The 15,720-nt window shown below is 39.9% G+C and overlaps 1 protein-coding gene across 2 annotated transcripts in view; it reads right to left on the bottom strand.

Moving 5' to 3' along the window:
• Nucleotides 1–15,720, bottom strand: part of CDK6 (cyclin dependent kinase 6) — a 137,795-nt gene that overhangs the window by 30,089 nt on the left and 91,986 nt on the right. For both annotated transcript variants that reach the window (XM_020785171.3, XM_020785172.3), the window contains exon 5: nt 11,279–11,388. In XM_020785171.3, the coding sequence (XP_020640830.1) occupies nt 11,279–11,388 (110 nt within the window). The remainder of the gene's footprint in view (nt 1–11,278; nt 11,389–15,720) is intronic.

Here is a 15,720-nt window from a genome sequence, read left to right on the forward strand (position 1 = left end):
ACAGTAATAAACTACTTTAGACTGCCCATCAGTCAACTGCACACACCACAGGTCATTAGAAGAACTGACAGTGTGCCAGAAAGTCACCTGTTTTCAAGATGGAACAACACCCTTCCCATTCTTTTCTCAGTGTATTTTTTGTTCTACTTTAAAAGCTACAGTATTAGACAGGGCTTTGATACAAGCCTTAGCTTATGAATGGGTCAAGCACTATAAAATTAATAAATGATGATCTTAATATATGGACAGTTTTATTTTCAAAAGACACAGCAAGAGAAGAATAGCTCTGAATATGAACATACTTTCTGACCTGGCCAAGATGTTTAGCTTGTGGTCTTAAGAAAATAAAAATCTTGTCCAGTGTATAGAGTACCCGTAGTAACTATAATTGTCATGCCCTCACTGTACGAAGATCCAGTCTTCCTAGCAAGTAGCAGTTCTCTGGAATTGACAGAGACTTTGCCTCTGCTTAGAAGAAAAGATTGAGGGTACACCTTCTTCAGATAACAGGAGAGGCATCAGAGTTTAGGACAAAGACATTCCCAAGCCATCCAAACAATGGCACCTAAATAGGCAGAGTAAACTAATGATTCTTAGAAGTAGTGCTTAGATGACAAAGAATTCTTCAAGAATAGGGGATTACTTGACAGGAGGAGGACTTCTGGAAGCTTTTGAGGTATTATAACTGAACTACAGGTGGGGCTCGAAATTCATGCACAAAAGCGCTTTTGGGAAACTGGTAAAAGCAACTTATTCATACTTGGTGGTATTTGGCTTTTTACATTCTCGAAGCACATAAATGCCTGTCGTATTTGCCAGCATCTACTCTGGACTGATATATGCATTTAAGTTTATCTGTCCCAAACATGGCATGCTAAGAGGATTTTATCTGTTCTGACTTAGTTTTGTTTTCCAGATCCAACTGCAGATACTCTGAAAACTGTTCACGGGCTACCTCTGGGTTGCTTTCCTGACAACTTTGGAATGAACAATACTGTTGCTGGAACATGCCTGCCTAAAATCAGGATAGCAATCATATTTTATCACCAGAGATCACACAATTTTTAGCATTTGACAACTGAACACTTCACCCAATAGTTCCTGATCTCCTTTCATACACAGAAAACTATATTCACACTTTTTGGCATAATTTCCTCTAACTTGGCACCTTTTTACAAGCACTTTCAACTTGTATATACCATAATGTATGCATTTTTGGACTGGTGAACTCCACTACAAAATTCAGACAAATGGAAAAACTGATCTGGTTCACCCTTTCATTCACGATTAATTTGCACTAAAATATCAATCAATTCAGAAGTCCACGGAACAGTTGGCAAAATCAGTGATTGCCAAGCTACAAAAAGTTCTCACTCCATATGACTTCTCATTGAATAAAAATGGAATCTGCAGAGGTAGCCTGAATGAAAACCTCAATGATGTACTCAATGTCAGAAAAAAAATTAAATAATTCATCAAATGTCTAATCAGCATCAAATCTCACACATACTCTTTTATTCCTTTTCAACAAATTTGGCTGAGATAGTATAAGTTTGGTACAAGACAGCCAAATATTTCAGAGCTGTTTTATGTCTTCTCCTCAGCTGTCCTTAGATGCTGTCAATGTCCCGCTGTCCCACCCCTTTTTAGATCTCTTCTTGATTTTCCACTTCTTTGGCAGCATATTAACCTGATGTTTAAAGTGTAAAAAAAAATCCTTTGAATAAATGTGTTTAAATGTTGAGCACATAGAAAGACACTAAGACAAGCTTAAAAACTGAAGGAAACAAAAATGTTAGATAATAGGAAAATAATCTTCCTTAACACGACTGGAGCATGTTAACTACTTTTCTGTTTTAAAAGGCATTTTGAAAATTCTTTCAAATAAATTAAATGACTTTATCTCAAAGTAATCAGAAACAGAATAATTTAGTACTTCCGTTTTGAATATGAAACTATTTTTCTGACATGCTTTTAAAAAATCTAAAAAAGTAAATACTGTATAGACTTTTTATTACTCTTTATATAAAATAAGATTTTCCTTAATCATCCCAAACTGCAATATACACATTTTAGCATAAGCTTTAATAATTTAATCTGAATAGCAAACAATCTCAATGTCGGTATGACATCAAAATGATAAATATACAGTTTGTAAATACCAACAAATCTTTATAAATAAGTCAGATGTTTCCCCCCCAAACCAAAACTGTTTGCATGGAAGGAATAACTTTGCTTCCAATGAAATAAATAATTTGTGCTTATAGCTAAAAAATTTCATCATTTTCAATGAAACTTTCCCACACACATCAGTCGATTTTTAGGTATACAACAGATTAGTCTGCAATTTAACTCCTTTTAAGTATGCTTCCTGAATACAGCATTACAATATAATCCAATGCATGCCTATTTGGAAACAATTCCCATTGACTTTGATAGAACTTATTCTCTGTAAAGTAGACACAGGCTGTTAGATAACTGAAGAATGGCTAATTATATCCCTACCTAAAATCGGACACCCACATAAAACAAACTGACCAACACTATCCACTTCATGACAAAATGTTATGGGCACAATCCACTAGAGAAAGAATTGATATCATAGAAGTGAAATCTTTGTTCTCTGCAGCAGCCCATTCATTCCAATGGAGGTTGAATGGACAGTGTCTTAACTACATGTAAATAATAAAACAAGGATTGAAGTTTTTTACAGTTTTCCCGTTTTCACGAAAGTTAGATGGTATCTCTTCACCACTAAAATGCAAGTTTTGTGCCTTAATGGTAGAATTAAGTCATATGACTGATAGAGGGAAATTTGAGGGGCTAATATATTTTTTCCTGCATTCCAAGTTGCATTTCTCCCCTCCCCCCACCCAGCTTCTGTGAGAATGAGTAACAGTTTTTGGTTTCTACAGTTTAACAACGTTTTTCTCTGCCCACTGTATCTACTATTGTGACAAAGTCTGGCATGATTGGAAGCTTAAAGAAAAACCACAACTGAATGGCTTGGCATACACTTCAGCACTCCTCTCCAACCACAGAAAGATACAGTTACTGGATTTGACTAACGGTTATCAATCAACTTAACTGCAGGCCCCTGGGAAGATAACAAGCCAGAAAAAGAAAAGGAAGAAGGAAGTTAATATGAAACAGTTTTTACAAAACAATATATATATATAATAAAAGGGGAATCCTTGAACCTTTTGACTGTTTTCTACACAGTGTTTTGAGAAATTAGTCTGGTCATTCAGGGAAGTCCCACACTGTAGGTTTTTTAAAATAGAAAATACTGGTTTCTCATAGCAAATATGTGGATGTAATACGCACATGTACAGACACCTAAAACCACCAAGTTAACATCTCTGAGCATCCTGACTGAATGAAGGTGTTTGAAGTCACACCCTTATGCATGTAGCTTGTTCATACGCGGTTGTTCCCAACCTTGGGTAACCCCAGGGGTTATTGGACTGCAACTCTCGGAAACCCTGCCCAGCACTGCTGGTGGTGAAGGCTTCTGGGAACTGCAGTCCAAGAATATCTGGGTTATCCAAGGTTGGGAACCACTGTCCACCTGTAACAAAATGACTGAAGAAAAAGCAGCCTCACATGGGGAATCCCTGCCACAGTAATAATATTGCAAATATAACTAACATGAACATTTTGGGCAGATTTTACACTTGATTTAAATTTACTCAGTCAAATGTTTCATAACGAATGCAAAATCTCCTTCCCAGCATTTAAATCTGAAAGACGAACAAGAACACACCAACAAACAACAGGCGGTAAAGAAAAAGAAACAACAACAACAACAATACTGGATTACACCCTGTTCCAGGTTATAGGAAAATATGGATGGATAAACTGCAGGGATAGGATCCTTTATTTTAGAGGATGATGGTTCATTTGAAATGACAGCCATGGGACATGACAGCAGTTCACCATCTGTCGTTTCACCCCACATTTCATGAGGTAGCGAAATACAATTCTGTCACTCTGCATGTAAGAATATTAACATGAAAACAATACTCCCTTCACATGGAAGCTTCATTTGCCAATTAATGTTTCTGTTGAAGCTGACCAACCCTTTGTTCTAGTATTCTCAGTGCAATTTGCTCCAAGTTAAATGTACTCAGGATTCAAGTTTAATTTTAGCTGGTAAAGCTTAAGTCAGAAAACGATCCCTGGATATAAGTATAACAATGTATAATTGAGTTTTAACTCTTTGGGTTTTGTGCTACTATTTAAGGAGAAAAGGATAAATATCAGGGGAAGCAATATTTTCCCCATCAACTTAAAACTCCGGATATTTTCATTCTGAAATAAATACGTCCTTAACACCGTCACATATTATTCTCCCATCTTTGATTCAAATGACCACGTAACTGGCTGGAGTTAGTCCTGTTTATTTTTAGACTGATTTCTTGTAAAGAATAATCTGCTATATTTGTAAGGAACAACTACACTAGGGCAAAAACTGGTAAAGTTTTTTTAAAAGGCTCCAACTCTCCGAAATGCATTGTTGGCATATCTTTTGGTAGTGTTGGCTGAGGGATTCCGGGAGCTGTAATTAAAAAAAGTAAATGTTCTCATCTCCGATAAGGACACGAATCCTTCTGCTTCTATTGGGAAGCACATAGATTATTCATTCCTCTGTTTTAAAGTTCTTTACTCTTGTTTCTTTTTTAGACATAGAGATGTGTTGGACGTGTACAGTCACTCCTTGACTGCATTTCAGTTCATCTCTAGACAGGTGGTCATTCTATGGATTCATTTTTTCAGCTCTGCTTCTTTGGAGTCAAATCATCAAGGCTGTATAAGTGCAGGCCTCTTGTTGAACTCACTAAGCTCCTAATGTAACAGAATGACAACCTGAATCAAGCTTCACTACATTACGTTCTTTTCCTCAGTCCTGGTTTAACTAAGTCATGTGGCTGTGGAGTTCAATGGCTAAAATAAGACTCTAGCAGGATGAAATACCTATATTTGTTTTTAGACTTCAAAACCCTATTCAAGTTTATTTATTTATTTATTTATTTTATTTATATCCCGCCTATCTGGTCTGATTGAGACCACTCATGGTTTGACAGACTGACAGTAAGAGATCACCTGATTCTATGATCCAGCATCAATTCAAAGATCATAACTTTTTGTTACTTTTCAGTCAATAGAGCCATTCTTTATTTTGTTATTCTCAGAACTTCCAGGTTAGGCTACAACTTAGGCTATACATGCAAGTTCCAGCTCTCAATGGGCCTTTCCTTCATCCAAACTCTTCACATCAGGATTCCCTTAATTGTATTTCCATTTCCCCACCAACAACGGACTGTAACATTCTTTTGTCTGAAGCAAAGAACAAGATAGCACCCTCTTCCTGTTCTAGGCAGCTGAACTGTGTTTCAACATCAGACATGAGACAATATCTTTTTCTCCATTTAGACATGGGCATGAAGTACTTCATGGTGTTTTGGCCCAATCTGTTCCCTCCCCTCCACAGCTGGCTGCTCCACTCACACACCTGTGAACGCTGGCCAAGTCATCCTCCTGGGAAAGCTATCCAATCTGGGCAAGAGCCTGGTTTTCCTTCCCCACCTCCTCAGGCAGTCAATGAACCAATGGCTGTGCACAAAGAACCCTCATCCCGCCTCCTCATCTGAGTGGCCAGCTGCTGAAGGAGGCAGGGAAGGGCAGCCTGGGCTCCTGCCTGAACTGGACAGCCACCCTGGAAGGATGACTTGGCCAGTGTGCACAGGCTTGCAAATGGGGCAGCCAGCCGGGGGGGTGGGTGGGATGGGGGAGGGAACACACAGGGACCTGTGATGCCGCATGTACTTTTCAGGCTGAACCACAATGAAGCGTGTTGTGCCCATCTATAACCACTTCTGATACAGCAATCTATTCATTACAAGGCATAAACCACTCAGTTCACCCAAAAAGGGGAAACAACCAAGGAATCCAAGTAATGGTTTCCATTGCTTACCTAAGACTCTGCCCCTCGAAGTAATCACCTCATTCTAATTGTAGAACCAGCCCAGTCCTATGCTGTTAAACAACCATGGTTATCTTCTTGGCAACATCCTGCCATTCAATTCTGCCTGTGGTCTCTCCCCATAGCCCTAAACTTCCTTGACTAGCTACCTCAAAGTAAAGTTTGTCTCTAAAAAAATCTATTCTAAATTGGATACAATGTCATTTGTGATCGGTTCGTTCAAAGGGTTGGCAACATCACTTAAGAAAACCTAAACTAAATAAAGGTTACCAAAACTGGAGTGACAGCAAAGCTCATCATGTGCTGGACTATGTCACAGTACTAATTTACAACTACTATATTTCTATCCAGCGAGTGACTCTGAAAAATGACACCACACCAAGTGGTAATTTACAGACTGAACATCAAGCTAGAAATCCTTTTAAAAAGATAAACAATCAAGAAGAGATTAGGAAAAGGAAGAGTAAGTCATCATCATAATTGACACATGATAATTAAACAAACAACTTTGTTTGTTTCAATACTGACCAAGGAGTCAAACTCAACTCTCATTCTAAAAGAGACAGATAAAAGCAACGGTGTGACTTACAATACAGTTTTAAACCAAAACAAGAAATCTATTTACAAACATTTGCTTCAAAAACAATCTATGGGAGTTTCCAAAACTTCCTAGTTTATAGCTTCTGTATAATTGAAAGCTCCTATTTTGCAGCATGTCTCTTCATAATAGGCAGCTGTTATTGCAAATACCAACCACAAAATTCCAAGATGAACATATTTAATGCAAGTTTTTTCAATATCGTGAAAAATAACCCCATAAACCTGCACATTAAACATTTAACAATGAAATCACAGGATACCATACTATGACCATAATTTACACATAGTTGATGGCTTCCTTGTTGTTTACATGTTTATTTTCTCCCCTCAATCATTTTTCATTCCTGTTTTAAAAATCATTTTCAACTGAATTTAAGGTGAGGATTGTCAAACTGGTAATTTTAGCAGCCAGAGAATAAAACCTAAATTTACTTCCCGTACACTTTCATTTTAAATTATCTTAAAATCAGAAATCAATACCTAATTTAAAAATAACGAAAGCAAATTTGTTTTTCTACACTAAATTTCTAAATTAATTTGTAAATGTTGATTATTTAGGCTATAATACTATAGTCCCTGAGGCATGTCATACAAGCCATAGGATAGACTAGAAAGCCTCTTTTGAGGAAGAAGACAGAGCCCCACAAAAAATAAGTGGAGATGTGATCTCAGATGGCCACTTTCTGACTCAGAGGGAAGGATGAAAGGGGGTGGATGACGTGTGTCTCTGTGTATGTGTGCTCTCCATTAAATTTCCAGTACAGTGAATTTACACTAGTCTGAGTGCTTTAGACCAGACAAAGACCTAAGTCTATATATTTTGCTCGCAGTGCTTCATTGCTTTTTGGCAGGTTTGGGAAATGCTTGCACATTCCAGTCCCCAATCACAAAACATAAGGCCTTTATAGTGTTGGAATACCTTCCACAAGGAGGTAGGCCTAGTTTTCAAAATTTCTGGAACTAAGCTGAAACACTTTTATACAACCTGGATTTTTAAATTTTCATAACCCTTCAGTCTGCCTTGGAATTTTTAACTGCTGTCCTTTGTCATGGTCGTTCACAGCATCATTGCTGTTTTAGGATTTGGACAATAATATAAGGATTAAAATAACTTGAATTTTGTGGTGACAATGTAGTTGTTTAATAATCTTAAATCTAGAATAGGGCGAAGTCTCCCATCTTTCTTGGGGACGGTGAAATAGCAAGAGAAAAATCCAGTGTTGTTTTGATAAACGGGTTGTATGGCATCTTTGAGAAGTAAATTTGTTATTTCTTGTTGCAGGGGTTGTGACGGTGGAGTAACAACGTGTGTTATCGGAGGAAGTTCGAAGAAGTGGATGCAGTAGTTGTTTTTGATGATGGAGAGTACCAAGGAATATGTGGTGATGGATTCCCGTGCAGGTAAGTGTTTCCAGAGGGCGGGCTTGCTGGTGGTGGGGTGGCGATCTCGGTCAGAGGAACGTCAAACATGGTGTTTGAGTTTCTGGTCATTCCGCCTAGTGGCAGGCTGTTGCCGAGTTTTGGCTCTTTGGTTTTTGAAGTATGGATTGTAAGAGGTTTATCATGGAGGGTCTCATTGGAATCTCTGGAACGAGTTTTAGGGTTGTTTCCATTGATTTTGTTGAGTATGTTGCTAGTAGGAAGGGTAAACTCTCCAACGTCTGGCTGCTGAACATTTCTTTTGTACGTTCTCTAGTATATCGTCAGTTTCAGCATGAAAAAGACCTGCTCCATCAAAGCGGAGGTCTTCAATACGTGCCCAAACATCTTCGGCTAAGGCGGCCGAAGATGCTGATCCAGGAAAAATGGCATAGGGCTACTGAAGTGGCCATGGACTTGGCTGCAGTGTCTACGGTGTGGTGGGAAGAAAGCACCTGTTGTTTAGCAACGGAGAGACCCTCTTGTTGGAAGGTTTGAGCTAGTATCTTTTTATCCTCTGGCAGGGATACAATAAAGGTAGACATGCTGTCCCAGAGAAAGCGTTGGTAAGCTCCCATGGCTCCTTGATAATTAGCGACTCGCATAGTAAAGACTGTGGAAGAGTAAAGCCATCTACCCATGGAGTCTATTCGTCGGCTGTCTTTATTTGGTGATCTGAGAGACTGTCGGTGACAATATCTCAATTGAGAGGCTTTGACAAATAGAGAATTTAGAGCTGTTTTTGGAGGAAAATGGCTCCTGAATTCTATAGAGGCTATCAATTTGCTTAGACATGGTATGGGAGGCAGCTGGTTTTGTCCAGGATCTCTGTGCAATAGTAAGGAGAGATGGTAACATCAATATGTGCACCAGAGTGGTTGTATTTTTAGAGATCGGGTCATACAGATGATCGGCTGTTTCTGTCGATGGTTGGTGGACTTGCAGATCAAGGGATTTAGCCATGCAAATCGTAAGTTGGGCATAGGTTTGGAAATCCTCTGCCAGTGAGTCAGTATCAACAATGTCCAACTCTGGAGAGGTAAGTAAAACTGATGGAGTCTGCGGCTGAGATCCATGGTCAGAGCCATTGAGGTCGCGTCTGGAGTCGACGGATTGTCAATCGACTTTGGTGTTGAGAGGATGAGTTTCATAGTATTGGTGGTTATGAGTTGGAAAAGATGGACGTGGCATGTCCATGGAAATCTGTCTATGTCGATGATTGATGACATCGAAAGATGGTGGTTGAGCATCAACAAACCTCGATTGGTAGGGATGGACCTTGGTGTTGAACTCGGTATTGTAACAATGCCGGGGTCGATGACTTGGATTTACCGGAGGGCGGGAACTGTGTTGATGTAACGGAATGGAGCGAGTGTCCATGGACCAGGATGAACAGCAAGGATCATCGATATCAGAGCCTGTGTCTCTATGATGTCAAAATGGAGGTTGCTGATGCAATGGCACAGCAGTAGAATAAATTGACATTGGCGACACCGAGCGTGAAGAATGATTTCCTTCATCTATTGTAGTAGGAAAGTATTGGGAGGTTGGAGCTGCAAAAGCCTCACGTGTGGATGAAATCTGCTCGACTGTCTGAGGTTTTTTTTATATCAAATGGGAAGCAGGTCGAGGTACAGTCACCTCTTGGTGATGTGGCTGCTTCGACACCGATGGTTGTCGAGAGGCAGGCCGACTATTAGATGCTATTATCGAACCGGGTAAAACACCTGGTTGACTAGTTGGTGCAGTTTGTCAAGCAGAGCACTGGTCGGGGCAAATGGCAACCCGATGTCCATGCTGAGCGTGGGTTTGAACCACATGCAATGAAGCAAACTGTCGTGATTGTTGATGTTACGGTCCTGGTCAGGAATCGGTGTGCGATCCGAGGGCATCAAATATGGAACGGTGTCGAGCCATTCGGAATGGGAATCCTCGGGCGATGGAATAACCAAGGATTGCTGGAAGGAATGGAAGGTTGTGGACTGGGAGGAGAGGAGGTTAGTTGATCAACTCTATCATCCCATTCTGGAGACTGAGAACAGGGTTGATGAGATGGAAGTCTGTCATCATCTGAGGGATATCCGACCGAAATTGATTCAGAGAGTTGTGGTTGTGGTGGGATGTCTGTAGGCTTACTGTAGACTGTTTAGCTCATTCAGGATAAACAGGCTCCAGAGCTGGAGCAGCTTCAGTCGGTCTCTGATGTTTAGAGGTTGTTTTTGAAGTCGAGGACTTTGGTATGGAGAGTTTCGATTTGTGTGTCTTTGAGGTCTTAGATGATGCAGATGGAGAATTGGAATGAGCTGGTGTAGCCGATGGACATTGTTTCGATGATTCAGTAATGGCTTTTTCCATTGCTTTGGTTTGGGGAGTGGCCCTACGGGGAGGTTGGGCCATTTGAACTGGTTGTAAGGGTTGTTCCCAAAGTCGGAGTTTTAGCCTCGAGAGGTGAGATCGAAGAACTTAAACTTTTTGCAATGGATACAGGAGGAAGTTTGATGTTCTCCCAAGCAGAAAAGGCACTTAGCCTGTCCGTTGGAAAGTGGGATCTTATTGTCACAGATAATGCAGTGCTTAAACGGGCCCAAAGGGGCCATGAATAGGAGAAAATAACTGAGGAGAAAAACTGATGATTGGAGGGGGTGTGTGCTGTGGCCGGAGGCCGAGTGAGGGAAAAAGAAAAATCTCTGATGATAAAGAGTTTGATCTAATAGTTTAAAAGAAAAAGATTGATAACAGGAATGAATCAAGAATAGGCTCTCTTTCTCCTTTACTCACAGAAGCAGAATTTGAGGCTCTCAACACAGCGGTTGAAAGAAACTGAAAGGGGACGCTTGGCGCCAAGGTGGGGACGTGTTTATTGTGTTTATTGCTACCGCAGAAGCTCTAAAATCTTCCAATGAGATATTAATGTGTTTATTCCTACCGCAGAAGCTCTAGAATCTTCCGACGAGGCACGAATCACCCAGGGTGTGATTCACAGAGGCCACGAAGAAGAACCCATACTTCAAGGCTAGAGAAACGAACAGTCATCATCCATCATTCAATGGTCTGAAAATATCACTGCTTTATCTAGCCTTGAATATATATCCTATAGACCTCAACTTCAATTAGTCACCTTTCCAAATGTCAAAAAGCATCTATGATTATAGCCTATATTCTCCTTCCTTCTATTTTTATTTAAAATCTAAAATCCACCCATAGTTTTTTTGATATAAGCCAATGTTATTTCACTTTTCTAAAACAATAAAAGACATTTAAATTATTCCCAACCTTCGGCGGAACATTTCTGCAAATATACAGCCAACACTCCAAAGATCAACTGGTGTTGCATAACTGGATTGAAGTAAAACTTCTGGAGCTCTATACCAGAGAGTGACAACCTGCAAAACAAAGTAGAGAAGGATTAGCAAAATGGGTTTTTTGTAGAAACACATAAGATTCCTACTAAAAACGTGGTCTCTTCTTAGTTTACACCTGCACTGTGCTTTTAGAGTGTTAAGAAATCAGGCAAGAACCTGATTGCTCTTTCTCCCTTTATTTTATACCCATATGTTACAGAAAGCTGGGTTGATAATAGATGGTGTGACTAAGAAGCCTTGATCTCTGTTTAGATAGACTTTTAGAAATACAGTGAAACTTGATTAGGTAGCCAATTTCTGACCTCTGTTCCAGAAACCACTCTGCATTTCTGCCAAGACAACCTGGCATACAGTTCATCACTCTAGCTGGTTCCTGCTACCTGACAGTCTCATTCTTGTATTAATAAGCCAGTTACTTTGTCCATTTTCTGTTTATTCTGTCCATCGAGTCTTACCATCATGGGGATATGCATAAATATTTAATACATGTATTTGCATTCCTTGTGCCTGAAGAAGTAGATTTTAATCAGTGAAAGCTCACACTGAAATAAATCTCAGTCTTTAAAATGCCACAATATTCTGCCTTTTCTTCTTGCTCTTTTCTCTTTCCTTTCTTTCTTCCCTTTAATCTTACCAATAACAATGGTACTTATTGTATTATTCCACAGCTGTGTGATACTTCAGTTCTGATTTATATTGTAAATATGTAAGCATATGTTTTTACTTTTAAGATAGGGCAATAGGAGTATTAAAGTGAAAACAAAGAGAATAATCCTATAAATGTATAAATGGGAAGAGCAAGGAAATATGGACAAAAAAGAAAATTTTAGTGTAGTATTATACAAATGTACACTATCTGATGTCCATCATTTTAATTCTAATAATAACCATCAGTCTCCTATAAGACTCCTCTCTCAGCAAACTTAGTAGGTTTAACTTGCTGGTCAGAACCATCGCTTATGAGAATAAACATGCAGAACATGTATAAAATGGGCATGCTGAAGCAATAAATGAAAGAAGTTCAAGGATATTTACACAAGTGGTCAAGTTGGTTAAAATCCCTTTCAGCACTTTGATCTTATAACATCTGTTTTAGAAACAATTCAATAAATTAAGAGTAAAAGAAAGCTGAGACTGCTGAACTTTTGACATAAATGGCCATGCAAAGTGGTGCTGTAACAGAAGAATAGTGTAAATGTAATCCCATTTACTTTCCATGGTTGATAGGTGTTAATTAGTAATTTTTAGGCTGATTCAAACGACTACTGAGGGAAAATGGAAGAGAAACTGGGAGGTTAGTATTTTAAAAATTATTCCACCCAATATTCATGTGTAATCAAATGGATATGTGAGCTGGAATGCAATTATTAATTAGCTTTTGTTCTTCTATGAATTTGGCAATACACTTCTCAGATTAAAAGTGTGCACTGCAGGGTATATAGCACATAAAATCCCATAATCAGAGACTGCCCATGCTGTCTGGGGACCCTGAGAGTTATGGTCCAAAAAAGGGGGTATGTCGTGTAAAACAGCAAACAAAAGGGCATGTTTACAAGGAAAAGCCTACAAACAGGTATATGCACTACCACCACGTACAAGATACAGCTTTTGTTGTGTGCCTGAAAATGATAAAAATGGAATCTTGCCCCCCTGAAATAGTGTTGTTGCCCATGACCAGCTCACACAGCCAAAGAACTGCCACAAGCAACGATTTCAAACAGCCAAAAGTACGGAATTAGCCGCAAAGATTAATGGCCCTTGTTTCCATGATAGTACCGTATTTTTCGCTCCATAAGACGCACCTTTCTATAAGACGCACCAATTTTTTAGGAGAAGAAAACAGGAAAATATAATCTGTTTTCTTCGCTCCATAAGACGCACAGACTTTCCACCCCCCTGTTTTGTGGGGAAAAAGTGCGCCTTATGGTGCGAAAAATACGGTAATTTTCTCTGGAATTTATTTTATCAATTTATTACATGTATACCTCACCTTTCCACCAAAAGATACTTAGCACTCAAGGCAGCTGACATAGTTTTAAAAAAGAAATAAAAACAGGCAAACCTGACATTTAACTAAAGCCTTACAAAATAATATAAGATCATAAAAGTCAAGTGAAATACATGAAATAACGTTGAAATAAATAAAATTGAAAAAGGATACAAATGGAAAGCAACACAGCAGAGAAGTTTAAACATCAAATGTCTGTCTAAAATGATTTAGTTTTACTCCCTTCTTAAAAACAGTCAGAATGGAAACAGATCACAACATAGAGGGGAGTGCATTCCATAGCCTAGGTGCTAGACCGGAGAAGGCCCTCTCCTGCATGCTTATTAGACGGGCTTCTGATACCACCAGCATTTTTAAGAGGCCACCTCTGAGGATCTTAAAATCTAGACAGCCTCATATTGAGACAAGCAATCTATAGCAGAAGCCATTTAGGGCCAAGTAAACAACTGGCAACCAGTGGAGGTCTTTGAGCGTCAGGGTCATAACTGTGCAGCAGTTAGCTGTCACGTGTTGTGCCAATTGAAGATCCCAGGCCTCCTTCCAGGGTTGCCCCACACAGAGTATACTGCAATAGGCCAAATGCGATATAACTAAGGCATGGATGACTGCTGGTGAGCCAGGTCAACTCACTACAGGTTACAGTTGGTGCACTAGTCAAAGTTGTGAAAAGGCATTTCTTGTCACCACTGCCACCAGTGGTCCAGGAACAATGCAAAGTCAAGGAGCACTTGCAGACTATGAACCTGAGCTGTCAGAGAACAATCCCTTCTAGAACAGGTTGAATCCCAATTTATTTTATTTACTCAGTTTTGATACTGCCAATGTAGCAAACTGCTAATCTGGGTGGTGTACAACAGCATTCCCCAACCTTTTCCGGTCTGTGAACCAGCTAGGGAAAGTGGGGCACCCCCTGCGTTTGCACGCATGCATGAACAAGCTGCGCATGCTCTTGCACGGGTGCACGCATGGGCGGCGCACAGCCATTTGTGCATGCGCACAGGTGTGCATGGGCCTTCATGACCGTGCATGCACAAACAACAGTGTGCGTTCATGGGGACCCACGCATGCCCATTCGCATACACAATTGGCAGTGTGGCACTCATGTGGGCATGCCAGAACATGGGTGCAGGCTCAAACGGGCAGCGCGGGGGTGAGTGTGCGCGGGTGGGGCGGCAGGAGGTCTCTCTCGGCAGCCTGGTCTGGCCCACACCACGGACCGGCACCAGGCCACGTATCGGGACTTGGGGAACGCTGGTGTACAAGACTAAAAGCAGAATTATAAAACAAATTCTAATATACCAGAGAACTAGAAGATAGGTGACAAAGAACTATTAATTGGCAGGGCTTGAAAAAATGCACTTGGCCACTTGTCTGTGATAAATGAAAAATGCTGCTCGATGAGCCTGTTTCTCTCTCTCTCATCATGCAGTCCTCCCCTCCTCCCTCCCATTGCAAAAGGAAAATTGCCCTCTTCTCACGAGAAGAGAGTTCGAGCAGCACATAGAGATATAGCTCTGCAGGAGAATGGGGAATATAGAGCAGAATGTAGAATGTAGAGCAGGAGATTCCCTGCTCCCAATTTCAACCGAATGAGGACACATCTTGGGGTGGGAGGGAAGCGTGGCTCCTTAAGAGGCTGGGCACTTTTCTTTCAGTTTTATTTTTGCTGGAGACATTCAAAAGAAAGGCATTCAAAATACAAGCTTCATGACCCCATAGGCACGCAGGTAATAAAGCAACCCAAGACTGAAGGTATAAATCAGTGATTCCCATGTACGTAATACAATTTATTTTGGATTTGTATGCGTTGTTACTTAGAAATAAAAGTGAACTAGTGCCTAGTTTAAATTTGTTAACATAAATTGCAACGCTATAGTCCGGTCATGCTGACTGGTGAAATTTTTGACTGACTGGTGAGACATTCTAAAATTTTTCAAGCCCTGTTAATCAGCGTATACAGGTGCCCCTCTTTCCTCCTCCATTTTAATCAACTGGGAAGAACCTCCCCAAGAGCTTCCTTAAAAAATTCAGTTTTTAGCTGCTTTTCAAAGGCGAAGACGGATAGCACCTGATATAGTTCCTGTGGCAATGCATTCCACAAAGAAGATGCCACAACTAAGAAGGCTCAGCTTCTAGTTCTTATTTTCTAGGCTTATTGAGGTAGTCATAGGTTCATGGTTTGTGGGAACAGACTTGCTTTATTGTTTTTGTTTCTAAATTTGCATATTTAATATTATGCTAGCTGAACTATCACAGACTTCTAAGAAACGAGGAATACTTTTTTTTGAGAAGTATACAGTGAGCAATTACATCATGATAGCTTTCCTCTCATAAGTGCATAATAT

This window comes from Pogona vitticeps, chromosome 6 (genome assembly GCF_051106095.1).
Source record: "Pogona vitticeps strain Pit_001003342236 chromosome 6, PviZW2.1, whole genome shotgun sequence".
Lineage (NCBI taxonomy): Eukaryota > Metazoa > Chordata > Lepidosauria > Squamata > Agamidae > Pogona > Pogona vitticeps.